This window comes from Anolis carolinensis, unplaced genomic scaffold, assembly GCF_035594765.1.
Source record: "Anolis carolinensis isolate JA03-04 unplaced genomic scaffold, rAnoCar3.1.pri scaffold_8, whole genome shotgun sequence".
Classification (NCBI taxonomy): Eukaryota; Metazoa; Chordata; class Lepidosauria; order Squamata; family Dactyloidae; genus Anolis; species Anolis carolinensis.
Genome location: NW_026943819.1, coordinates 5,389,527 through 5,416,992, shown reverse-complemented (window position 1 = coordinate 5,416,992; position 27,466 = coordinate 5,389,527). Strand labels below are relative to the sequence as shown.

Genomic DNA, 27,466 nt, shown 5'->3' with positions numbered 1-27,466 from the left:
AACGACTGCAATGTTTTGGGAACCAGATTTTCCGTGTTTCTCTTGATCATGTAACCCTTCTCTAGACCCTTCTGCATTTTTGCCTGTGACAGGACACAAAAAGTACCACAAACTTTGCTAATGTAATGATTGCTACAAAGGCATGCATTCAACCTAGGAAGGAAAGAAAAAGATTACTGGTCTTCAGCATCAGGTAGTTTTTGAAACACAGAGCGAGACGGGCCTAGTCTGGATAGAAGAATCTGCAGTCTCTCTTTGCTGTGTCCATGGTATGCAAGTAGACAACTGACGAGTTCAAATAACATCCAATAGTCTGTGTCATATTGCTGGTCCCAGTCTTTAGCGTGCAATGCAAGCAAGTGGCAAGGACTTGCAGGATGCAGAGTTTGGGCTGGAGGCACATTCGGATGAAGCCCCGGACTCAGAACTGGGGCCAGGGACATTGGGTCAAAGGGGCAAGGAACAGCCTTGGACAGACAGGGCCTGGGGCCAGGATTTGGGGCAGGCGACTGGCTCAAGGAACAACTTGGCAAAGGCCCGGGAGAGGCAGGGATCTGAACTCTGCTTGGCGAATACATCCGTGGGGCTGCTATGCTATTATTCATGTCCCCAGCACGCTTTCAATTAAGGAAAAGGCTAATTCAATTACACTTTGCTGTCCTTATTGCATAGGTGGCTGTTGTTTTCACTTGGCAGAACGTGACTAAGAAAAAGAATTTGAAAAGTTACCTTTTGTTAAAACTATATCTCCTAGGGTCTTTTTTTTCAGGTAGACCAGTAGCTATGCTGGGAGTTGTAGTCCGATGATGAACTTTATTTATAGGCCACTCTATCTCCCCAAAGGGACTCAGAGTGGTTTCCAACATATGGCAACTATTCAGTGCCCAAAGAAAACCATACAAACAGTTTACATCAAGACAAAGCACATTAGACAATATAAACAACCTAACTGTAACTTAATAAACAAAATGACGACAAATAAAATAAAGACCGAACAATGAAAAAAGAAATTAAAATAAAAACATCATAAAAATACAAAAATCCTGATAAAACACATTAAAAACAAAATATATAAAACCAATTCCTCCAGCACACACATTTCCTCAATTCTGGTCTAATCACAGTTTGGAAAAAAAATCTCTTGTTTTTGGGAGGGAGTTTCCAAAATTGCCCCTTTTTTGGGTAAGTTTGTGAAAGGATTTTGCTGCTGGGACACAGAGAGATGGATTTCAGTTGCAGGAAAAGAGATTCCACTAAGAACTCCCTGACATTAAAGGCTATTTTGTTGTGGGATGTGCTGCCTTGGAGTCTGGTGGAGTCTCCTTCTTGGGGGTTTCTAAGCAGAGGCTGGATGAGCATCTGTCAGGAGAGTTTTGATTGTATCTTTCTGCATGGTAGAATGAAGTTAGACTGGATGGCACTTGGGGTCTCTTCCAACTCTATGACTCTGTTATTCTGTGATTCTAATCTAGAACTTAGTATGGGACCCTGGGCATCTGTTTGCCTGCAAGCTGGCATTTCGGACCAGAGCGACTCATTTATTTTATCCGAGTGATGTGTAATTAGACACAGCCCCTCCGCTCCCTGGGCTGCAGCTGTTGCCACTGCCATGTGGTTCTTTGTCCCACACGAGGCTGTTCCTACGCAGCAGCTGCTTCTCAGGAAGCCCACAGATGTGGAAATGAGACATGTCATTGAAGAGCCCTTCTTGGTTGGTGACTTTCCAGGTGGGTCAGGTTTGGGGAAACAACCCTCCGCTGGCCTCTTTGCCGCCCCACCTTTCCTTTTTCCTGCCCTAACATCATTTGGAGCCTTTGAGGGGACGTTCTAGCATATCCTCCTGACACCATGTGGCTTTCTCCCTTCCTTCCTAGTTCCTGACATTGTGTGCAGCATCCCATCCTCACCGCTATTTGGACCGAGAGCGCCTGGCCCTCCTCACGCTGCTCTGCCGGGTTGGACTGGACAGGAACCTTTGCAAGCAGCCCAATGTGGACCTCCAGCAGCTGCTGCTCTTCCTGCTTGAAGGTGTTCAGGACTGGCCTGGAAAGGTAGCCGCTTCTCTGGCCTGTGCATTTATAAACAGAGTTGCCACCTATCCATTCAACAGCACCCAAACGTCCACCTTTCTCTCATAAGTCCAAGGCGATGCCCATAGTTCTTGGCCTACCTTGATTTATACTCAAAACAACTCTGTATCAGGAAGGGAGAGGTTATTAGCAACTCTGTATCAGCCCGTGGTGGGGTGAGCACCCGTCAATTAAAAAAATAAAAAATAGCCCCTGCTCGTTGGTAACCTAGCAACCAGAAAGATAGTTGCATCTATCAAGTAGGAAATAAGGTACCACTTATAAAGTGGGGAGGCAAATTTAACTAATTTACGACATTGGAATGAGGAAATGCCGTCACAGTGGATGATGAAGCATCTGCTCTCCCCTGTGGCCAGAATCGAACATCCCCTCAGGAGAAGGTTAAATTGCCTCTGCGTCTGTCTCTGTCTCGGTTCTATGTGTATATGGGCATTGAATGTTTGTCCTATATATATATATATATATAATGTGATCCACCCTGAGTCCCCTTCGGGGTGAGAAAGGCAAAATATAAATACTGTAAATAAATAAATAAGAGGTTGCAGCTGCCTCTAAGCCATCCAAGGCTGAACAGGGACTTGAACCTGGACTGCCCAAGCACAGCACTGCATTCCACTAAAACCTACCAACTCAAACCATTTAGTAGTGATCATATTAGCATCAGTAGTAGAAAGGAAGACGAAGAGGAGGAACAACAAATAATAGCAACAACAAGAAAAATAATAATAGAAATACTAGTGAATAAAGTTAAATCCTGAATACTAGTGAATAAAGTTAAATCTGTTAAATCCTACAGAATCCTGGGATTTATTGTTTATTATGGCTTCAGTTTTTTTCAGTTGCAGGTAGCTAAATATATTATAGAGCTACATATCCCAGGATTCCATAGGATTCGGCCACAACAATTAGGGTGGCGTCAAACTGCTATAATCCCCGCAGTGCGGATGCATTTCTTGCCATCTTCAGAAACATGCAACAAAAGGGTGAAAACTACCCTCTCTTGGAACCTATTAGTTCGGTATCTCTCTCTCCATTCCCGTCCTTTGTGCACTGGAGTCTTGATGTCACCAGTTTGCATCTTGCTTCTCTGTTTGAAGGCAGCCATTTAGCCGCTTAATTAATTGCGAGGCTTAATGAAGGCCTGGCTCCGCTTTCGGCTCCACAATTCCCTGTGGAGCCTGGCAGCGCTGCTGGCTTTGCGTGCTTTTGGCTGGGACCCATTCGCCTGCCTTGGCTGGGGTCGCGGCAACCTGCTGGGCAAAGCCAGGCTCCATGTTTTGACTCTTTCGGCACAGCTCTCTGCCCTTGATCCAATCTAGCCTTGAACACTGTCCAAAGCAGGAGAAAATAATTGCTAAGAGCTGGCTAGAGAATATAACGGTACAGTTGGCCCTCCAGGTTTGACTTTTTCAGATTTGATTAAATGCTTTCCCTAGGAATATCTAGCTCCTCCATTGTGACGGTGCGGTCAGCTTCTGATGGAGGCTGACAATAGAACTGCACTGGAGGACGTAGATAAATGCCTCTCTATCAGTCTTTGGGTCCTTTAGTGCATTTCTGTGGTCAGCTTCTACCAAACGTAAACAAAGAACAAGACTCAGAAGATGAGAATTCCAGACAGGAAACAATCAGGGCCAGCTAACACCTCCCAATAGAGGATTCCCCCAGACAGTAAGCAACCAGGCTTTGAAGCTGCAAGGATATTAAATTCTAACCAAGGTGGCCAATTGCAGCATTATTCCACAGATACATATATACCTCCCTTGCCTGGTTTCCAACAGACTTCACAACCTCTGAGGATGCCTGCCATAGATGTGGGCGAAATGTCAGGAGAGAATGCTTCTGGAACATGGCCATGCAGCCCGGAAAACTCACAGCAACCCAGTGATTGCGGCCATGAAAGCCTTCGGCAACACATTAACCATAGAGTTAGAAAAACTAAAGATTTCAAGGGAAGTGTTCTCTAAGGTTATACAAAATTAGCAGTTTGTTTATTTGCGGTTTTTCACTTTTTGTGTGAATTCTGTGCCCTGAAACCCTGCAAATGTGGAGGGCTAACTATAGAACTCTCCAAATCGCCATGAATTTCATAGGCTTTCTTTGACAAGGATTTGACAAGAGGTGTTTTTGCCAGTTCCTTCCTCTGAAATGTGCATTACAGCACCTGGAATTCATTGGATTTCTCCAAATACTAACTAGTGCTGATTCTGCTTAGCTTCCAAGATCTGACGGAATCTGGCTCCTTTAGGGTATTTAGGCCCCAGAATAAAAGTGGAACAATATTTGAGCATCACAAGCACTATATTTGTAATTATTTTCACAGCTAGGCTTTGGTTCAGTGTCTAACCTTCAGTAAGAGATGTATCTTTTCTTTGACAGCTGCCTGAATTGTGCGAGTCCCTTTGCCACGTCTCTTTGCATCACCACAATATGGTTGCCGTTGTGCGCTCCTTTCCCGACACCACACCCAGGGGACGGTGAGTTCATGCTCGTACAGTGAGAAACTTGGATTAAGAGACAGAGAAGTGTTATGCCTAAGAGATCCTGGAATCCTTGTGAGTGGTTTTGTCATCCATTTTGACACGGTCACTCATTACACAAATGTGTGCCATGTTTAATTATTTCCTGGAGTGCATGCTACTAAATGAACATGTCATTTTCGGAGAAAGTCCTTTCTCTTCCTCTCCTCTCAGTCCTCGAGGATCTTGCTCTATCTAAATAACATGCTATTTGATCCAGACCCTGTGTCTGAACTGATTGCATTAATCGCTTGGGAGATAGTGAAGCGTGTGGTAACATGCAAAGAACTGTGTTTAGACATGTATGTTTTGTTAAACAAGATGCAGTGGTGAAGAGTGTCTATTTCAGATTACATTTAGAATAGCAGACACACCAGAAAGATAGATTGTGATTTGTTGAATTGAAGCTTGTTGTGTCAAAACCGTGGTTAAGCCGGCTCCACATCACAATTAGAAGCCATGGGTGGTGGTGGTGGTTGTTGTTGTTGTTCTGAAATTTGGTTGTTATTTGTTTCTTTAAGCATAGCTTGTTGATATACCTCAAATCCCATCATCCGTGGTCCTTCCTCCCCCAAACCACACCAGGACATAAAGTCAAACATGGGATGCCTGTGAGCCAGATTTGGTCCAGGTCCCTCATTCGTGGAGGTTTCAATGGTTGTTTGAAGTCGGATCCAAAGCAGGTGAAAAAACTGTGTATCCCATCATCCGTGGACCATCTTCCCCTAAACAGCACAAGGATGTAAAGTGGATCATGAGCGGGGTCTGTGTTCCAAGTTTGGACCAGGTCCGTCATTTGTGGGGGTCACCCTGGGAATCTGGGAGTTGTAGTTCACCCTTATCCAGAAAGCACTAAACTCAGCCGACAATGGATCTGGACCAAACTTGACACACAGACTCAACATGGCCAACTGTGAATACAGGTGGGGGCCTGGAAGTGATTGTCCTTTAAGTCTGGGAGTTGTAGTTCACCCTTATCCAGAGAACACTGAACCCAGCCAAAGACAGATCTGGACCAACCTTGGCACACAGACCCAACATGGACAACTGTGAATATAGGCAGAGATTGGGTGTGATTGCCCTGGGAATCTGGGAATTATAGCTCACCCTTATCCAGAGAGCACTGAACCCAGCCAACAATGGATCTGGACCAAACTTCACACACAGACCCAACTGGCTCCACATCACAATTGGAAGCCATGGGTGGTGGTGGTTGTTTGTTTCTTTAAGCATAGTTTGTTGATATACCTCAACTTGGAGAACTATTAGAAGGTTTAGCAGAGGACAGTCTAGATCCTGGGAGAGTATGTTCCTTTTATGTTTGGCTGCAGACCAGTTGATTAAAGAACTATATCTTCCATGGACCATGGCTTGGCATTATGTACAATTGTAAAGTAAGAATTATATGCAGCGTATAGTGAATACTCTAAACAACAAGAAAGAATAACAAGAGTGTCAACATATTGTTTGGTAGAGAGGTGGGGGGTGGCAGTGCCTCACTTCCTTCTGTAGGCCGGTTGATGGAAATTTCCCACGACCCCCTTTTCCTTTGCACATGGCTTGAGAGAGGAAAAGCATCCAGGCCTCCCAATCCCGGGGACAAAGGTTCAAGTCCTGGGGAAGGAAAGTGGAAGTTGGGAGTGCTGACCGGTGGGAAATGACCAAGGCCAGGCCCAGAGAGTGAACCTGCCAGGCTTTATTTAGCTTTTCGCTGATTAGAATACACCAAGGCTATGTATATTTACTTCAAAATGTATTATTTTTCTATTACAGTCACTTGCAGGTTTGATTTTTGTGGGAGAGTTGGACAAGATGGCTCTCGTAGCCCCTTCCGACTTCATGATTTTATATGCACTAATAGAAAATAAATATAATAATTTCATTGTCATATTAAATGCCATTCCCAATCATATTATATATGGAGAATTGCAAAACAAAACACTCATCCCTCCACATTCTAATCACTATTGCACAGCCCCTAAGACTAGAAGGAAACTCACCTTCTTTCCTCCCTGGTATGCCTTGCCTATTCTCTGCTAGGAAAATGTGATCCATCGTGGTTGCCCCTGGATCTTTTTCTATCAATGTCTTTTGAATAATCTCAAAGGCCACAAAGCTCTTCCTTCCGGGATAATGGTGCAATGGACACCTGCCTTTCGGTAAAAACTCAGAAGAACATACCGTCATTGCTCAATGGGTCAGTTTAGAGAGAAGTGGCAAATCTGATGAGGTAGGAGTGTGTTATTTACAGTATTTATATTCCGCCCTTTTCACCCCGAAGGAGTCTCAGGGCAGATCACAGAACACATATACGGCAAACATTTAATGCCAATTATAATAATGACAAAACGGATAACAGATAGAGGTACATATAGGCTTTCCCATCTTTTGACATCTTTTTGGAGTCTGTGCTCAGTTCTGGCCACCGGGAAGTACAGTCACTCCATCTCCCTGCTGAAGAGCTTTCGTTGTATGTAAACTTCGTCCTTTTTCTGATCGAAACACCAAACCTAAATACCTCCCTGCTTTAATGCAGTTCCTATTTATCTACTCACCTTTGTTTTTGAACTGCTAGGTAGGCACAAGCTGGGCTAAGGTCACGAGCTCACCCTGACCCGGGCTTCGAACTGTCAATCTTCCGGTTGGCAAGATTTATTGCAGATTGGTGATTAACCTTCTGTGCTCAGGTCTAGTGAATTTACTGTACCTCCCTCCTTTCAATGAAATCCAGCCTATGGACTACTCCTTCCATTTCCTGGTCTATATGTGTTGGACTGCAACACCTATCATCTTAGTCACTGGGAATGATGGAAGCTGGTGGTGGGCAAGCCAGTGACTTGGTATGTTTTATACTGAACTTTAAAAGATTTGTATGTGGTGGTGGATCTACTTAAAGGATGGATTCAGCACCTTGGATGCTCCTTCAAAGTTCAGATGAAAACCCAGAAGGGTTCCTTGCCCTGCTGACTTAGAACCAATCAATAAACCCACAAGTAGATTTTTCTAGTTTTTTTCTCTAGAAAATCTGCTCTCAAATCCGCCTCCTCCATCTCTTGTGGCACCTTCTGCAGGGATGGGAGCAACTTCCCAATGAGATTTAAGTTTCTTTTCTCTCTTTTTAAAAGTTAGGGCGGACCCAGGGGTTACAGCGGGATAATAACTTTACTTAGCTTTGTATAATCCTGACAGCTCTGAACAGGCGTTAAGTATTTTATCTCCTTTTTACAGCCGCAGAAGGGTGAAGTGACTTCCTTATATAATGAGATAATAGTCTGAAAAGTGACTTGACACCTTCTAACAATTTGCACTGATTCCCCAGCGGCAGCCACCAAAAAAAGGCGCAGGCTCCGGGGTCCTATCTTTGGCTTGACTGAAACAGAGTCATGGGGAGTGGGTGGGAGTTCGGAAATGGAAATGGCAGGGAGGCTGAACCCTTTTTTGCCTGCTCTTCTTCCCCTGACCTTTTGCTTCTCTGTATCAGCTGTGGGGCCTGGAGTGGGGAGATATGAAGGGTTTGACGTCAGTGGGGTGGTGAATCTGTTTCATGTTTTCTGTGTCTTAAGTCATCTCCAAGGTAAGCCAACCGCATCCTGGAGTTTTCTTTTTGAAAGATTTCTTCAGAGGGGTTTTGCCCTTACCTTTCTCCTTGGCTGAGAGAGTGTGACTTACCCAAGGTCACAGCTGAACAATTTTAGTCTAGCAATAAGGATACATTCAACAGTAATTCAGATTTTAGCCTCGACTTTAAATCATGAGCTGGCTACTAGAGAAAAAAAAAAGCTTATTCTTCATGGTGTCTGTGAAATTGCACATATGGGTCTTCTGCGCACGCAAACGTTTTTTGGAAACTTTGTGGTGCCTGATGGGACCAAAAGTGTCCTGTTATTTCTGAGGTTATTCCAGATGGATTTGGGGAAACGGAGCTGTGTTTTGGGATCCCCTAAGAGATGGAGAGCAAAACCACAGCTGTCTCCAGAGAAGGGTCTGGAAGCCATGAATCCCATGGGTGGTTTAGGGAGCTTAGTATGTTTAGCTTGGAGAAGGGAAGGTAGAGAGAAAGGAACATGAGAGCCAAGTTAGGTATTTGGAAGGATGTCCCATTGAGGTGGAGGCAAACATTTTTTTCCCTGCTGCTCCAGAGAACAGGACACAATGGAGCAATTTATTTATTTACTTACAGTATTTATATTCCACTCTTCTCAGCCCGAAGGGAAATCAGGGCTGATCACAATGCACATATACATGGCAAACATTCAATGCCATTAGACATATGACATACGTAGACAGACACAGAGGCAATTTAACATTCTGGCTTCCTGAGGATATGTTCGATTCCGGCCACAGGGGGAGCTGCCGCTTCACCATCCACTTGTGACACCGAGTCCTTGATGGAGTACTTCCTCATTCTTCTGCACACTGCTGGAAGGTTTTATGGTGTCGTAAATTAGTTAAATTAGCCTCCCTGCATAAAGCAGTACCTACATTTCCTACTCGACAAATGCAACTGTCTTTCAGACTGCATAGGTCAACAACAAGCTAGACTATTAATGGTTGGGAGCTTACTCCGACCAGGTCTGGCTTCGAAATCATGATGTCTCGGTCAGTAGTGATTTATTGCAGCTGGCTACCAGGGGACTCTCCTTTTTGGGAGGTTTTTAAGCAGAGACTGGATGGCTATCCATCCAGAGTGCTTTGATGGTGTTTTCTTGGACTGGATGGCCCTTGTGGTCTCTTCCAGTGCTATCATTCTGTGATTCTATCCAGTGGTATTTATGGTATGAAGAAAATTGCCTGCGGATAATAAGTCTGGGAGCTTTGGGGGCCACACAACAAGGTTGAATGCAGCCCACAAACCCCCTCTTCGCCACTTTGACATTAAAGGACCTTTAACCTCCCTAGAATAGTCTCAGCACCTTGGATGGCTCCTTCAAGCTACAAATTAAACCTGAATTGGACTCTTTCCACTCCACTGGCCTGAAAATGTCCATGCTTTTCAGCTTTTGAAAGTGGCATAGAAGAGGGTTAAGCTGTTTCGATCAGGAAATTGGACTGCAGAGAAAACTTTAAGCCAGGTGGGAGAACCTATGGCCCCGTTGTTGTTGAATTCAGCTCCCATTGGGTCCAGCCAGTGATTGAGGATGATGGGAGCCCCGGTGGCCCAGCAATGCTTGGAAAGGAGCAGGTTTTTCCACTTCGGTCGAAGCACCACCCCATCCTCCCATCCACTGCTGCTTCTCTAATCAGATTCCCAGCTCCCTGTAGCTACACTTGGGTTTCTTTTTTTGAAAATGGAGATTATTCTCTGCCTCGGCTTGTTTAGTTCCCTTTATCTCCCCTCCTAAACAACTAGATAGAGCTGTATACATGGAAGGCAAGCCAGAGGCAGAGATCCTCTTGCTGAAAGAACAAGGGGGCAGGAAAAGTGGCTGTTTGACCTATTTTGATAACAGTGTTATACTTGTAATGAGGCAGAACAAAAGATTCTACCAACAAATGCTCTCGCAAAATGGGCTTTCTCCGCCATTTAGCGTCAAAGTATATCCACGGGTTGTGAGCCTTGAAACCTTCCAGGGAATTTCAGAAATGATCCCCTTGAAGAATGCTCTTCCCTCCACTTCACTTGGGAAAGTTACTTATTGGACTACAAGAGGGATGCTAGACCCATAACTGGTCGTGGGTTCTGGGCAGAATAAATATTTTTTTCCTCCCTTGAGCCCTGCACACATAAAGAGATTTTTTTCCTTCCCTGCAAAAGCAGGAATGCATGATTTCAGCAGCAAAGCTTTTGAAGGTTAACCAGTTGCTGATAAAAAATGCCTTCAAATGCAGCTCTGTGCCAGAAGCCACGGAGGGAGGGCCTGCGTGTTATTTCCATTTGAAATCTCGCTGTTATGATTATCATTCCAGCTCTTGCTTCGTGTGTGCGTACATATATATATATATATATATATATATATATATATATATTCTGAAAAAGAAAAGGATCGCTTTCTTATTCCTCCCAAGGTTGCCGAATCTTCCCGGCTCAATCCCCCATTGACGAGCCCTCGCCAGGCATCCGTATTTATAGAAAGGCGGCGGGTGGGAGAGAGGCGAGGAAGAGAAGGAAGAGAAAGGCTTCCAATTAGCATTTTTAAAAAATGCCAAATGAAGGCTATAGGAGACAATTATAGCTCTCTTAAAGCATGGCTGCCTTTCTTTCCAAGGCTGGCCCATGACATTTTGCAGGCACTAAACCCCAAAGATACAAACAAAGAATAAACAGGGGACACAATTCAGGAGAAGGTTCTCTTGCACAAACCTCACTCAAGTGAACAGGCAAAGTCTGCTTATTTCAGTGCTGGCATCTAGATTTGGGAACCAGCATGCTTTGAGCATTGGATTCAGGATGAATCACTGTCGAATTGATGCAGTTTGACACTACTTTAGCTGCTATCAGATTGCAAGTGAAGTCGATGCAAATATCCTGCTCAATTCTGGGTCAATTGGAATTCACCTGTTTCTTGTTCAGCCTCACAGAACCGCACCCAGCATCTCTTTTCTCCTTTTCCTTTGTGGTGTGTCATGTCTGCCTTTGGCCAACCAAAATCTGGCGACTCAACTTCCTAAAAGGCAAGGGACCAGAGCTTGGAGAAGTTGACTCCTTTTTTCTTATGGGTTGATTATCCCTAACCCATAAGGCTTGGGAGTAGACACACTTTGAATTTCATATCCCCCCCCCCCAATTTTGGAATACCTGTATACATACAAAAAGAGAAATCTTGGTGATGGGATGCAAGTCTCAACCCAGCACTCATGTATGTTTCATATACGCCTTCCTTCCATAGCCTGAAGGTAATTTTATGCAATGTTTTAAATCAGTGATTCCCAAAGTGGCACTACCGCCCCCCGGTGGGTGCTGGAGCGATCCAGGAGGGCGGTGATGGCACCTATTAGGAAACGGGGGCGGGGCCAGAGGAGGGGCGGGGCCTCTTCCCAAGTGCTGGAGACAGGGCTGAGCACCTGAGGCACCTGTTAGGACACAGGGGGCGGAGCTAGAGGAGTGGGCGTGGCTTCTTCCCAAGAGCCTGAGAGAGGGCTGAGAATCTATACCTCTCCTGAGGTGCTTGTTGGGACACAGAGGGCGGAGCTAGGGAAAGGGGCGGGGCCTCCTTCCAAGAGCCCGAGACAGGGCTGAGCCTCTATACCTCTCCTGAGAGGCCTTTTAGGACTAAAGGGCGGGGCTGGGGCGGGGGCGGGGCCTCTATATACCTCTATATAACAAGGCGCTTGTTAGAACACGGGGGCGGGGTATAGAGGTTCAGCCCCATCAGGCACTTGGGAAGAGGCCCCGCCCCTTCCTCTAGCCCCGCCCCCTGTGTCCTGGCAGGCACCGCAGGACAGGGATAGAAGCTCAGCCCTGACTCAGAGCTCGTAACTCCGCCCATCCCAGTCCTGGCTGCCCATTTGTGGCCCCGCCCACCTCCCATTCCCAGCCCGGCATCTTGGATTAGGGGAGAGGCTCAGCCCCGCCCTCTTGAGCAGGAGCCACGCCCACCCCTCTAAGCCACGCCCCCTTTCCAGGGCACGCTGAGTCATATATTTTCTGGAAAGGGGGCGGCAGGCCAAATAAGTTTGGGAACCACTGTTTTAAATCATGAAATAAAGTGTGCATCCATTGAACCACCAGAAAACAAAGGTTTCTCAAAATATGGGCTGTTTTGGATTTTGGAGTATTTCAGAATTCCAGATAAGAAATGCTCATCCTGTATCAATAGAGAAAATTACAGAGGTCTTCAGCCAGGCATAGCTGGTAGAGGGAATGCAAATGCAATATCTCCAGAAAACGAAAGAGTAACTTCTCCGAGGTCTAGGCTTGGCTGTCTCCTCCACCATTCCACACTCTTCTCCTTTGGTTCCCAGCTTTCTCCGTCCTGTGCTGTTGATCCTTTTGGAGAGCAGCCCGGTTGGCTGTGTAAAAATTGTTTTTGCCAGAGAGGTTACTTGGAGTTGAGTGTTATATATATTTTTCCCCTCCATCCCCTTGGAGCCGCCCAGTGGCCCAAGGCCAGCTGGGTTCATGGAGCAAAGAGGGAGGCAGGCTTTGACGCAGGGCTGCCTCTTCACTCCCCCTTTCCCAACAAGCCAGGGCTCTGCTTTCCATCCTCCCTCTTCTGCCAATTTCAGCCATTCCGGCCAATTTCAGGCTATTCAAGTAAACTTAACCCATGCTGTCAGCAGCAAGGGAGAAACTACTCTGGGTTTTAGCCTGAACTTTACAGCTTGACTATGTCAAATATAGGGTTTGGGCTTAAAGTTCTTCTGAAGTTCAGAATCAAACTCAAGAGTGGATTCACATACAGTTGGTCCTCTGTATTCACAGATTCGAGCATCCACAGCTTGAAATGGTTGGAAATGGCAACCTCCCCGGCCTTTCACTATGTATTTGTTGATGTGTTCTGTGAGTATGTTGGATTGCCAGTTTGACTGTGCCTCTTTAGTGTGGGATGGGTTATAGGCATGTGATTGTACTGAGCATGTTCAGACTCAGGACTCCATTTTGTATTCACTTCACTTCACTTCACTTTTTTTCTTAATTAGCCGCTCTCCACCAGAGTTCTCTGAGCGACTTACAATTTAAAATATCATTCCACAATATAAAAACATTCAACATAAAAACATTCAACAGTGACTATTTGGCAAATTAGATCTGATTTACTAAAATGCACAACCAGACAGCCAAGTCTTGAGCGCTTTTACAAAAGGTCGCAACTCCGACATTGTTCTAACATATGGAGGCAGTGAGTCCCACAGAATTGGAGCATAGGTCGAAAAGGCTCTACGCCTTGTAGCTTCCAGGCATACCTCCCTAGGGCCCAGTACGTATAGGAGATTTTCCTGGGAGGATCAAGGTGACCACTGATGGAAAAAAGGAATGAGGCGGTCCCTAAGATATAATGGTCCTTGGCCATTTCGAGCTCTAAATGTCAGGATCAGTATCTTGTAAGAGATCCGATGTTCTATTGGTAGCCAATGCAGTTGTTTCAGAATCGGTGTAATATGGGATCTTATAGATGATCCCGCTAGCAGCCTGGCCGCTGCATTTTGGACCATTCGGATCTTCTGAGTTTTTGTCTTCGGAAGGCCGGCCTATAAGACGTTACAATAATCCAATCTAGTGGTGACTGTTACATGGATTATTGTTGCCAATGCTTCTGTCGAGCGGTAGGATGCCAATTTCCTTGCCTGGCAAAGATGAAAAAAGGCCTGCTTACTTATGGCAGTGATCTGGGCCTCCATTATCAGCGATGAGTCCAACACAACCCCAAGGCTTTTAACAGTGGCAGACGGAACCAGAACTTCCACATCAAAATCAGTCTACGTAACACCTCAGTGGAGGTGGACATATCTGCTTAACACCTCAGTGGATGGTGGATGTGTATCTGCTATCACCTAATTGGAGTTGGAAGCATATTGCTGTTTGGACTTCAGTAGAGAAGTATGACTTACGGACTTCAGTGAGTACAACTATACCGAAAGACTATGGACTCTTGATTAAGAATGATACCCTGTGTATTCAAGACACACACAGAACTACAACCTATCTATAACTGAACTTTAATAAGAAATGTGCCTGTATGGTGAATTAATAGAAGATGTTTGTGAGTAAATTATTTTTCAAAGAAGACTTTGTTTTTTATCTCTGAGGTCGGGAACCAGTGATCTGCACAGTAGAAGGGATGCAGTTTGACATCACTTTAGCTGCCATGGTTCAATGGTGTGGAAATTATAGTTTGCTGAGGCCCCAGCAGCATTTGGCAGAGAAATCCAAAGACCCTATAAACGTACAACTCCTAGGATTCCATAGCACTGAACCATAGCAATTAAAGTGATGTCAAACTGCAGTAATTGTACAGTGCAGATGCACACAATCCAATTGGCTTCAACTGCCGGCTAGTCTCCCTTCGGCTTAACATAGTAGAATTTTTCATTTTTCTGTTTTCCTATCACGACTGTACCCTGCTCTTTATCTGGATGCGTAGGTGAGCCCAAAGTCAGAGGGGTGAAGAGATTTTAAAGTAAGGGCTAGAAAGATGAAGCTGATATGGAGCATGACAGGGAGCGTGGAGTGTGTTTACAATGATGATGAGAAATATTCCGTTAGCAGAAATATCCCAAATCAGTAGAGCAGGGAAGGAAGGCAAGAAGGAGAGCGTTATCTTTGGCACAAAATAAAGTAAGCATACAGTCAGAGGAACCAATATGAGCCCTGGGTGGGCTGGGAAAATTAAGCTGGCCACTTAATCTCTGCCCTCCACTGAAAAAGAAGGTTAGGTTGGCTGTTCTAGCACAGCCAAAAGAGGTGTAATTCATCTCTGATTTGCAAAAATCTCAAAGACGCAAGTGCTCATTTATGTGTATAGATGACTATTTGGAAATAATTGCTATAATTAAATAGAAATCTAGTGCATCTCTCCGTAATGGGGGAAAGTACATCTGGTGCCCAGCTGGTTGCTGATAGGCAAAGTTCAGGCCCCTGCGGATCTCCCTCCTGTCGTCCCTTGCCTTTGAGCTGAACTTGGGCCACACTTTTCTTCAAGCAAGAGACTGCCTTCAAGGACAGGATAATTGTCTTTCGCCTTAAGCCCCTAATTCAAATCCCACTCAACCGCTGATTTGCTTTGAGCAAGACTCAGGCTATGGCTCTCCACTAGAATAACGGTAACTACCACCTTTCTGGCTTATGGCAGTGATGAATGGTTTACTACCTTTCTGGCTTATGGCAATGATGGATGGGCTATGGGGCAATTTGAAACCAGTTAGGCTATGAAGCTTAATCTCTTCTGATCCATTAGATTTGGGGCCCCTCTTTTCAATTTATTTCTTGCGACAGGACCAAAGCAGTAATAGAATTGTAGGATTTAAAGTAAGGTTTAGCTGCATTCATTTCACAGTGTAGATACACCTAAAGAAGGTTCATGGACCTTGGTAAACTGTAATTCAGAATACCATCTCATGGAGACATGGCATTTAAAGTATGGTTTTTAGGAACAGGCCTAAAAATGAAGACACTAAGGAAAAGGTGTTTTTGATTGTGTTGTGTTATTATCCATAGTAGTAACAATGAGGCCTTGGACCATATTTTAGTTCTTGCGGACTACTGGAAGTCCACAGACCACAGGTTGGGAACCACTGGTGTAGATGCACCCTTAGTCTGTGGGTGCCTCCATATTTCTCTACCCTGTCATTTATCTGACTTAGAGTTCTCCGTTTAAAAGAAAGCCAGGTATTACAATTATTTTTATTATTATTCTCAATTCTGAAAAAGTTAGGTATTATTATTATCATTATTACTATTCCAATCAAAGTATTAGTATTATTATTATTATTATTATTATTATTATTACTACTATTAATATTACTATTATTATTCCTCAATTTAGAGAGAGAGAGCCTGGTATTGCTGTTGTTGTTGTTGTTGTTGTTATTGGTATTACAGTAGAGTCTCACTTATCCAACACTCACTTACCCAACGTTCTGGATTATCCAACGCATTTTTGTAGTCAGTGTTTTCAAAATGATATTTTGGTGCTAAATTCGTAAATACAGCAATTACTACATAGCATTACTGCGTATTGAACTACTTTTTCTGTCAAATTTGTTGTATAACATGATGTTTTGGTGCTTAATTTGTAAAATCATAACCTAATTTGATGTTTAATAGGCTTTTCCTTAATCTCTCCTTATTATCCAACATATTCACTTATCCAACATTCTGCCGGCCCGTTTATGTTGGATAAGTGAGACTCTACTGTACTTCTCAATTCCAAAACAACCAGGTGTTTTTGTTGTTGTTACTATTGTTATTATTATTTCTTCTAGCCAGGTATTATTATTATTTCTCAATTCTGAGGAAACCAGTTGTTGTTGTTATTAGTGTTATTTCTAGCCAGGCATTATTATTTCTCAATTATTGTCACATTGTTAAGCCGCCCTGAGTCCCCACCAGAGTGAGAAGGGCAGGGTAAAAGTATAGTAAATAAAATAAATGCATTTTTTTTTCGTGTCAGGAGCAACCGGAGTTGCTTCTGGAGTGAGAGAATTGGCCATCTGCAAGGACGTTGCCCAGGGGATGCCCGGATGTTTTGATGTTTTACCATCCTTGCGGGAGGCTTCTCTCATGTCCCCGCATGGAGTTGGAGCTGATAGAGGGAGCTCATCCACGCTCTCCCCGGGTGGGATTCGAACTGGCAGCTTTCAGGTCAGCAACCTAACCTTCAAGTCACAAGGCTTTTATCCCCTAGGCCACCGGAGGCTCCAATGCATGAACAACTGCTACATCATTGCCCCAAATAACCCCAGAAACAGGCCAAAAAAGAAACACACCAAGAAAAAAAGGGTTTTTTTTTTTGGTTGGACTGTGTTATTATCTGTAGTAGTAACGGTGAAGCCATGGACCATATTTTAATCCTCGTGGACATGGTCTGCGGATCATAGGTTGGGAACCACTGCTTTATGGCATTTAGGCCTGCGTAATCACTAGAGAAAGAGTTGTTTTCCTTTTTCCAACCGAAGTCCCACTCCAGTAAATATACTCTGACACATTTTGATAAGAGCCAGACTCCTCCAATTTCTCTCCCCCCCCCCCCCCCCCAAACTGTAGGGAAGCTCTCACTCCCACATTTCCCATTCCTTGGCAAAAAAGAAAGTAGTATCCCACCCAGCCCCCTCCTCTGATCCTCCTCCTTGTTCGTTCTGGCTAAGTTCTGGAAGGCATTTCTTCTTCCTTGCCCTCAGCTGCCCTCCAAGCCTTTCCAGGCACACACACATCACACATCAGGCCCCTTGCCATAAGCCTCCCACCTTTGCAATACATCTCTGCCACAGAGTCTTCTCTCCAGCTGACTATTTGGCACGTGCTTGGCCGGTTTTCCCTACCCGCTTGCACTGCCCCTCATATTAAATTCATCTCAGTTTTCTGCTTTCCAACAAAGTCTTTGAAAGCAGCCATTTGGGGTACGAAGCCCAGCATCCCTTCCGCTCGCTGGCTGTTTTCTTCCCACAAGGATCATGGTGATGATGGTGACGATGATGGGGAGAGATAGGACCGCGTTCCATTGCAGCCATTTCCTTTCTGTATTGTGCGGGTTTGCTCTTTTAAAGACGTGGTGTCTCTTCTCCCCCAGTGAGAACAAAAGACACCAGGAGATGGATGCCTCCAGATAAATGCATTAGATTGAAGGTATGCCCAGCATCGCTGTGTACTATGCACGGATATATGGGCATCCAATCTATGCCTCCCCATATGCACGTATGCATGCATGTATATTCTCCCCATGTGATTTGATTACCTGATATCCTGCCCAGCTATTAATACTACCCCATGGGAACAAAAGCCTGAATCCGGTTAGTTCTGGGTAATTCACAATAGGAACAATGGCATATCTTTTTGTATGCGCCCTGCTGAGGCACTGCAGAGGTGATACAACAATGGAAATCTGATTACAAATAGCCCGGCCACATGATAATGCTTGGAACAGCACCAAGCTTAGGAAGGCTGTCCAGGAGACAGCGCGCCTCAGTTTCCCCGGCTGCTAATAGGAAACGGTTGAAATGCTGGCCTGCTGTTTTTTGCTGCATTAAACCTTGTGTCCTCCAAACACTATTGGCTTGGAAGGGCATTTTCACACTGGGTTGGGAATCTCTTACACAAAATGTTGGGAACCAGAAGTACCGTATATACTCAAGTATAAGCCGACCTGAATATAAGCCGAGGCACCTAATTTTACCACAAAAAAACCTGAGAAAACATTGACCCCAGTATAAGCCGAGGGTGGTAAATTTCAGAAATAAAAATAGATACCAATAAAATTACATTAATTGAGGCATCAGTAGGTTAAATGTTTTTGAATACAGTAGAGTCTCACTTATCCAAGCTAAATGGGCCGGCAGAAGCTTGGATAAGCGAATATCTTGGATAATAAGGAGGGATTAAGGAAAAGCCTATTAAACATCAAATTAGGTTATGATTTTACAAATTAAGCACTAAAACATCATGTTTTACAACAAATTTGACAGATAAAGCAGTTCAATACGCAGTAATGTTATGTTGTAATTACTGTATTTACGAATTTAGCACCAAAATATCATGATATATTGAAAACATTGACTACAAAAATGGCTTGGATAATCCAGAGGCTTGGATAAGCGAGGCTTGGATAAGTGAGACTCTACTGTATTTACATAAAGCTCAAATTTAAGATAAGACTGTCCAACTCTGATCAAATCATTATTCTCATCTTCTTCAATGTAAACGTGCTTATGTATCCTTTTAATAATAATAGAGTAAAATAATACATGTAATAATAATAATAATAAATACAGGAAAATAATACATGTAATAATAAATAGAGTAAAATAATAAATGCAATAATAATAATAATAATAATAATAATAAGATCAGAGTGAAATAATAAATGTGTTATTATTAATAATAATAAAAATAGAGTAAAATAAATGTAATAGTAGCAACAATAATAGAGAAAAATAATAAATGTAATTATACCAATAATCTTAGAGAAAAATAATAAATGTACCATATATTCTCGAGTATAAGCTGAATATAAGCCAACCAGGACCCTCACCCGAGTATAAGCCGAGGTGGGCTTTTTCAGTCTTAAAAAGAGGGCTGAAAAACTAGGCTTATATTCAAGTATATACAGTATATTGGATTTCTGATTTTTTTTTCCAGATTTTGGAATACTTGTCCAGATTCATCAGTGTATTGGGTATTTGTGCCAAATTTGGTACGGATCCATCGTTGTTTGGGTTCACACTGCTCTCTGGATGCAGATGAACTACATTTCCCCTAAATCACTGTCAATTCCTCCCAAATTCCTCCGGTATTTTCTGTTGGTGGCCCTTGCGGTTCTTCTAGTCCAAGTCTTCTATGAGTCTACGATTCTATTGCAGCTTTAGGATGCGAGGATCACTTTTCTTCTAACCATGTCCCTTTACTCATACTGGTTTTGTGCCCCTCCGCTGTTTTTGTGACTTTAAGGCTGTTTTTACAGTTCCTTCCAGACGTCTCAGATTGTCTGTTTGTTTCCAGCTCCTGGAAGGATGAATTGTCTCTCCTGGAAACTTCCTGGAAGAGGCCATTCATCTTTTAAATTGGTTGCAGGATCCCGCTGCACTGTTCAGCATCAAAAAGCAACAGTATTTAAGCCTGGCACCAGGCACAAGAGGTCACTCCCTAAGACGGGGAATGTTTCAGCCCTAAATCTGTGTCCAGCTTCATCTATAAAGCAGGCTTTCCGCAGCAGAGTCGCCTTGGGATGGTTCTACACTGCCATATAATTCAGTTTGAACTCCCATTATATGGCAGTATAGATCCTGTCTTGAACAGGTATGAACATCACCCCTTCTGGGTTGCTGTGAGTTTTCCCGGCAGTATGGCTATGTTCCAGAAGCATTCTCTCCTGATGTTTTGCCCACATCTATAACAGGCATCCTCAGAGGTCGTGAGGTTTGTTGGAAACTAGGCAAGTGGGGTTTATATATCTGTGGAATAATGTCCAGGGTGGGAGAAAGAACTCTTGTCTGTTTGAGGCAAGTGTGAACGTTGCAATTTGCCAGCTTGATTAGCATTGAATTGCCTTGCAGCTCACTATCTCACTATCCAAGACTGCTCTAAATTGCTCTATTTCAGCATGATTCCATAGTACTGCGCCATGGCAGTTAAAGTGGTGTCAAACTGCATTTATTTGCTAGTGTAGAGGCACCCCATGCTGAATAAAGAACAAAATTCAGAAAACAGAGGAATTCTAGACAATAAACAATCAGGGCCAGCTAACACCTCCCAACAAAGGATTCCCTCAGGCAAGAAGCAGCCAAGCTTTGAATCTGCAAGGCTATTCAATGCTAATCAAGCTGACCATTTGCAACATTCACACTTGCCTCAAATAGACAAGAGTTCTTTTTTCCCAACCTGGACTTTCCACAGATATATAAACCCCACTTGCCTAGTTTCCAACAGATCCACAACCTCTGAAGATGCCTGTCATAGATGTGGGCAAAACGTCAGGAGAGAATGCTTCTGGAACATGGGAATACAGCCTGGAAAACTCACAGCAACCCAGTGGTTCCGGCCATGAAAGCCTTCGACAACACATCCCCTTTCTATTTTAAGCCCTTTTCTTTCCTTCTTTCCTTCCTTTTTTCCTTCCGTTCTTCTTTCCTTCCTTCCTTCCTTCCTTCCTTCCTAGTTTGGGCCCATGGGAGTGTTGAATTCCCCTTAGGATCAGACAGTACAAGAAGTCCCCATTATTTCTCACTGTACCCTAACCACATCCCTAACCTTGACCCTGTATTTCAGTGGAATTCCAATTGTGTTTAAAAAGTATTCCATCCTTTACGCAATGAGCTTTAAAACAATTCCTGATCCATGAACGTTTAAGCAAACAAATGGACACTGTTTCATTGAGTTTATATGTTTTACAGATTTATATTCTACTTCAGGCTGTTGTCTGTTTTTTCCAGTCAGGAAAAGCATTCACAGACACGCAGAGCTTGGATTGGCATTTAGGATTTATTAAACATGTCCTGTTCTGACAAAGCTGAATTATGCATTCATGTTCACATTATGCAGCGTTTGGGATGCTCCCACGCAGCAGGCGCACACAGAGAGCCCTGTGCGGCCCAGGCTTTGGGCAATTCCCTGCAAAACCCTAATGGCTTCGTTCCTCGGCGAAAAGCCACCCAAATGTCATAATCCCACGTATGTTCGCGTACGTACGTATGTACACAAAGCGCTTCTGTTTCTCCTTCCCACTCTCAAGCCTCCATGCAAAATGAAACACAAACAATAGAGTCCAGGCAGATTTTTGTGAGACCACAATGGAAACAAAAATGTGGAACATTTTTGTAAAAATTGAAATACAGTAGACCGACCGTTAACACATGACACCCGTAAAGATGGGAAGATGTCGGATAAATAGTTTCTTGTTGCTTGAGAGTTACTCTTGAAAATAGGCCTAACTCATACTAGATCCCATCCCATCCCATAATATATTGAAATATAGCAATTAAAAGTAAATAAAGGAAAATTAAGGACTTCGTTCCATTGAAGCAGGGAAGTGTTTGGCTAAGTAGAGCTCAGTCAGATTCCATGTTGAAATGAAACAGATTATTTCCCTCCCTTCATCACACTGTTAAAATTATCAGTTGTACTCAGTATAGTATGGATGCACATAGTATGGATCTAAGGTATTTAAAGTGCGGTCCAAGAGCATTCATTCCACAGTGGAGATGCACCCAGAGAAGGGTATGGACCTTGGGAAACTATAACTCCCAGGACTGCACAGTATGGAGTCATGACATGATGATGTTGTTGTTGATGATGATGATGATGATGATGATAATGGCATTTAAAATGGGTCCTTACTGCCTTTATTCTCCAGTGTAGATGCACCCAGAGAAGGGTATGGACCTTGGGAAACTATAACTCCTAGGACTGCACAGCATGGAATCATGACATGATGATGATGTTGTTGTTGTTGATGATGATGATGATGATAAAAATGGCATTTAAAATGGGTCCTTACTGCCTTTATTCTCCAGTGTAAATCCACACAGAGAAGGGTATGGACCTTGGGAGACTATAACTCCCAGGACTGCACAGCATTGAATCATGACATAATGATGATGATGATGATGATGATGATGATGATGATGATGGTGATGATAATGGCATTTAAAACGGGTCCTTACTGCCTTTATTCTCCAGTGTAGATCCACACAGAGAAGGGTATTTATTTATTTATTTACAGTATTTATATTCCGCCCTTCTGACCCCGAAGGGGACTCAGGATGGATCACATTATAACACACATAGGGCAAACATTCAATGCCCATAAACACATCAAACAGAGACTGAGAGACACACGCAGAGGCAAGTTAACCTTCTTCTGAGGGGATGTTCGATTCTGGCCACAGGGGGGAGCAGCTGCTTCATCATCCACACTGACGGCACTTCCTCATTCCAGGTCGTAAATTAGTTAATCTTGCCTCCCCACTTTATAAGTGGTACCTTATCTCCTACTTGATAGATGCAACTATCTTTCGGGTTGCTAGGTCAGCAACGAGCAGGGGCTATTTTTAATTTTTAATTGACGGGTGCTCACCCCGCCACGGGCTGGCCTCGAACTCATGACCTCATGGTCAGAGTGATTTAAGGCAGCTGCTCAACAGCTGCGCCACAGCCCGGCCCGGGTATGGACCTTGGGAAACTATCACTCCCAGGAACGCATAGTATGGAGCTATGGTATTTAAAGTGGGGTCCAAGAGCGTTCATTCCACAGTGTAGATGCACCCAGAGAAGGGTATGGACCTTGAGAAACTATAACTCCTAGGAGGACTCTATCGCATGCAGCCATGACGTTCAAAGTGGGGTGCAGGGGCATTCATTCCATACCGTAAATGCACTAAGAGAAGGGTATGGACCTTGGAAAACTATGATTCCCAGGACTGCATAGCATGGAGACGATTATAATAATAATCATAATACTCATAATAAGGATTTAAAGATCGAACTGCAAAGTCTCTGCCACAAGCCAGTCAAGGTGGTCCCAGTGGTGATCGGCACACTGGGTGCAGTGCCTAAAGACCTTGTCCAGCACTTGAAAACTATCGGCGCCAACAAAATTACAATCTGTCAACTGCAAAAAGCCACCCTACTCGGATCGGCCTGCATTATCCATTGATACATCACATAGTCCTAGACACTTGGGAAGTGTCAGACGTGTGATGCAATACAAAAGCCAACATACCGTGTTTCCCCGAAAAGAAGACAGCGTCTTATATTAATTTTTGCTCCCAAAGATGCACTAGGTCTTATTTTCAGGGGATGTCTTATTTTTCCATGAAGAAGAATTCACATTTATTGTTGAACAAAAAAATGAGCATTTATTATATACTGTACAATAGTTGTCATCACAAACCAGCATAACCAGACAAACTGTGAATCCTATCAAGAATTTCTTGTTACTACCAATATTTTCATGTACAACACTCTGTGGTACATACATTTACCGATCCTGCATGTTCTTGTGTTCTGTTCGGCAGGCATGCTTCCAAACAAAAACTTTGCTAGGTCTTACTTTCGGGGGAGGCCTTATATTTAGCAATTCAGCAAAACCTCTACTAGGTCTTATTTTCTGGGGATGTCTTATTTTAGGGGAAACAGGGTAGTGAAATTGGGGAAACGTCTCATTTTAATCCTGAGAGCAACAAATGCCATCACATTTGGTAGGTTTGCCTCGGTCACAGAAATGATGTGATGGCAAACAACAACATTTAAACTAAATATGAATTTTATCTTTCAACAAAGAGCAGCATTTCCTATGACAAAATATGCTCGCACATTCAAATTCCAACTGGATCAAAGTGAGATCTCTCTAATCCAGCATTTCCCCAGCGTCCAAACAGATGCCTTCAGGACACAGCTGGGAACAATAGTTTTCAAGGCTTGATTTGTAATCGGCAGTGAGGTCAGGAACCAAATTTGTTTATGTTCATGCCATAGGGAATTTGTTGTTCATTCTATTAATCATTTCATTAAAGATGCTGCAAGGCATTCTACACACTGGAAATGCTGTTACATGCAAGATTTTGCAATTCTCCAAAACTAGAGCTTATCTGGCAGAACCTTGGGTGCATCGACATTGGAGAATGAATGCGGTTTCAGACCATTTCTGACCCAATCATGAGGGTTATAGTTTTACAAGGTCTTCCTCTTTCTCTGACTCACCAAATGACAACTCCCAGGATTCCATAGCATTGAGCCGTGGCAGCTGAAATGGAGACAAATTACATCATTTCTGTCATGTAGACGCACATCAAGAGTTCCCCTTCTCCACCAGACCTTCAAAGACTTGCTAACCCATTCCACCTCCCTGCACTTGAAATGGCTTGTAATCTTTTCTCTCTGATCACAGATTGGCGATAAAGACAGAGCAAGAACTGAATTTGTTATTCATTATGAACTCCTGCGCGGCTCAATAAGTCAAATGTGAAATCGCTACCCTTTTATTACAAACAATGAATTAACACAACACATTATTCTTGACAATGCTGTTTCCAAGCTCTATCCTGGGAAACTCATGCCTGTTTGAGGCATGTGTGAAGGTTGCAATTGGCTACCTTGATTAGCATTGAATGGCCTTTCAGCTTCAAAGCCTGCCTGCTTCCTGCCTGGGGGAATCCTTTGTTGGGAGGTGTTAGCTGGCCCTGATTGATTCATGTCTGGAATTCCTCTGTTTTTTTAGTGTAGTTCTTTATTTACTGACCTTATTTTAGAGTTTTTTTAAAATACTGGTAGCCAGATTTTGTTCAGTTTCATGGTTTTCTCCATGAAAATCCACATGCTTGTGGATTTCAGTGGCTTCTCTGTGTTGCCTGACATGGTGGTTGTTAGAGTGGTTCAGCATTTCTGTGTTCTCCAATAATATGCTGTGTCCAGGTTGGTTCATCAAGTGCTCTGCTATGGCTGACTTCTCTTGTTAAATTAGTGCCTTTCATGTTCCTTGATTCGTGTTTGGGCAATGCTGCTGTGTTTGGTGGTCCCTATGTAGACTTGTCCACAGCTGCATGATATACAATAAACTCCAAAGGATTGCCCCAGGCAGGAAGTAGCCAGGCTTTGAAACCTGAAATAACAACAACAGCTTTATCCTTATATCCCGCCCCATTTCCCTGAAGGGACTCGGGGCAGTTTACATGGGGACCAAGTCCAGTAATGCATCAATAAAATATATGAGATACATTATATTACAATGAATTAAAACATATAAAAATAATAAAAGCATAAAGTCATAGGCCATTCAATGCTAATCAAGGTGGCCAATTGCAACATTCACACTTGCCTCAAATAGGCAAAAGTTCTTTTTCCGACCCTGAAAATTCCTCAGATATATACTGTAAACCCCACTTGCCTAGTTTCCAACAGACTTCAAACCTCTGAGGATGCCTGCCATAGATGTGGGCAAAACGTCAGGAGAGAATGCTTCTGGAACATGCCATACAGCCTGGAAAACTCACAGCAACTCAGCAATTCTGGCCATGAAACCCTTTACAACACATTGACTTTCCCCCTTTTGTTGGGTGTGACCTGACTGCAAAAAACACCTCCCTCCATCAGTCTGGTGCCCACCTTATTCTTCTATTATCTCAGGTTAAGATATTCGCATTCCCGCCGGGCTTTTAATACTTTTATGCTTCGTTAAATAGCAGTAGTTTTAATGAGCGTTCCGCTCTGCCGTTTTGCTCGGCCTTAATTTGTTTTAAATTCCTCCCATATTTATCTCCACCACCGTTGCTTTCGTATCTTTAAACTGTGCTGCAAATGGCCCTGGGATAAACGGGTTTTACGAAGGGTGGTACAGAAATACTCTAAATAAATGAATGACTAAAATTAGGGCCTCGCAAATTGCAATATATCTTTGGTGCCACGGAAAAAAAAAATCCCAAAGCAAAACCGACGGAGAATTTGTGTGAAATCTTTCAGTGCCATTGATAGCTTGTTGTAGAAGAAGAAGAATCGTGCAATAAGCGAGGCAGTGCCAAACTGCAGCATCGCATATGCGATTTGTAATATTTATATATCACAGAAGACAACTGGTATGGATATGCCTGCAGCAAGGGTTTCGGGGCAGCGAGGGTTTCGGGGCAGCCAGCGAGGGTTTCGAGTCAGCCAGTGAGTGTTTCGGGGCAGCGAGGGTTTCGAGTCAGCCAGCGAGGGTTTCGGGCCAGCGAGCCTTCCAAGTGTTAAGGAGGCCAAGATCAGATGGAGTCAGGTGGCTTCCAGGTATAGGCTCAATGGCAGCATTTCTGAATGTAAACCTTTTAATGCTAATCAAGTACCGTATATACTCATGGATAAGTTGATCTCAGGTATCAGTCGAGGGCAAGAATTAGGGCCATGAGACTTATATTTTTTCAGTTCTAAGATCCTATGCATTGTGAGATGCACCCCATTTTTAGACATGTTTATTTGGGGGGGTAGAGGAGTGAGGGAAATGCATCTTAGAATTGAAGAAATGCAGTATATGTTCTCCTAGGATGGACAAAGGACTTCATCACATTGAAGCAGGCAAGTATTTGACAGAGTAGAGCTCAGTCAGACTCTGTGTGGAAATGAAACGGATGATTTCCCTCCCTTCATCACACTGTCAAATCTATCAGTGTGACTCGGTATTCTTTCAGTTGATTTGCCATCACATTGGAGAAATTTGGCCCCGTCCATCATCTCTCCCCTTGTTCTTTGTTGTAAAAAAAAAACCTTCTTCTCTTTGAAATGTCAGCTGTTAGGTGTCTTCAATTCCCCAAGTCTAGTTCTCTTTTCACTGCCCTGCTAGAGAAGGAAGCAAAGAAGGAGGGAGGGAAAGCGGAGATGCACTCTCCCCCCCTCTCTTGGCTGCCCCACAGTAAGCTATAACTCCCAGGAATATATAGTATGGAGCTATGATATTTAAATTGGGGTCCAAGAACATTCATTCCACAGTGGAAATGCACCCAGAGAAGGGTACAAACCTTGGGAAACTATAACTCCCAGGAGGACCCCATTGCATGGAGCCGTGGCATCTAAAGTGGGATGCAAGGGCATTCATTCCATATTGTAAATGCAGCAAGAGAAGGGTATGGACTTTGGAAAACTTTGACTCCCTGGACTGCACAGCATGGAGACATGGCATACTACTACTACTACTACTACTACTAATAATAATAAGAATAAGAATAATAATAATAATAATAAGAATAAGAATAATGGCATTTAAAATGGGTCCTTGCTGCATTTATTCTCCAGTGCAGATGCACCTA

General features: G+C 43.5%; 1 protein-coding gene across 1 annotated transcript in view; it reads left to right on the top strand.

Moving 5' to 3' along the window:
• fam178b (family with sequence similarity 178 member B) overlaps window positions 1-27,466 on the top strand; it is a 159,970-nt gene that overhangs the window by 64,638 nt on the left and 67,866 nt on the right. Inside the window, exons 11-12 of the mRNA XM_062961255.1 lie at window positions 1,875-2,051; window positions 4,470-4,567. Of these exons, the coding sequence (XP_062817325.1) occupies window positions 1,875-2,051; window positions 4,470-4,567 (275 nt within the window). The remainder of the gene's footprint in view (window positions 1-1,874; window positions 2,052-4,469; window positions 4,568-27,466) is intronic.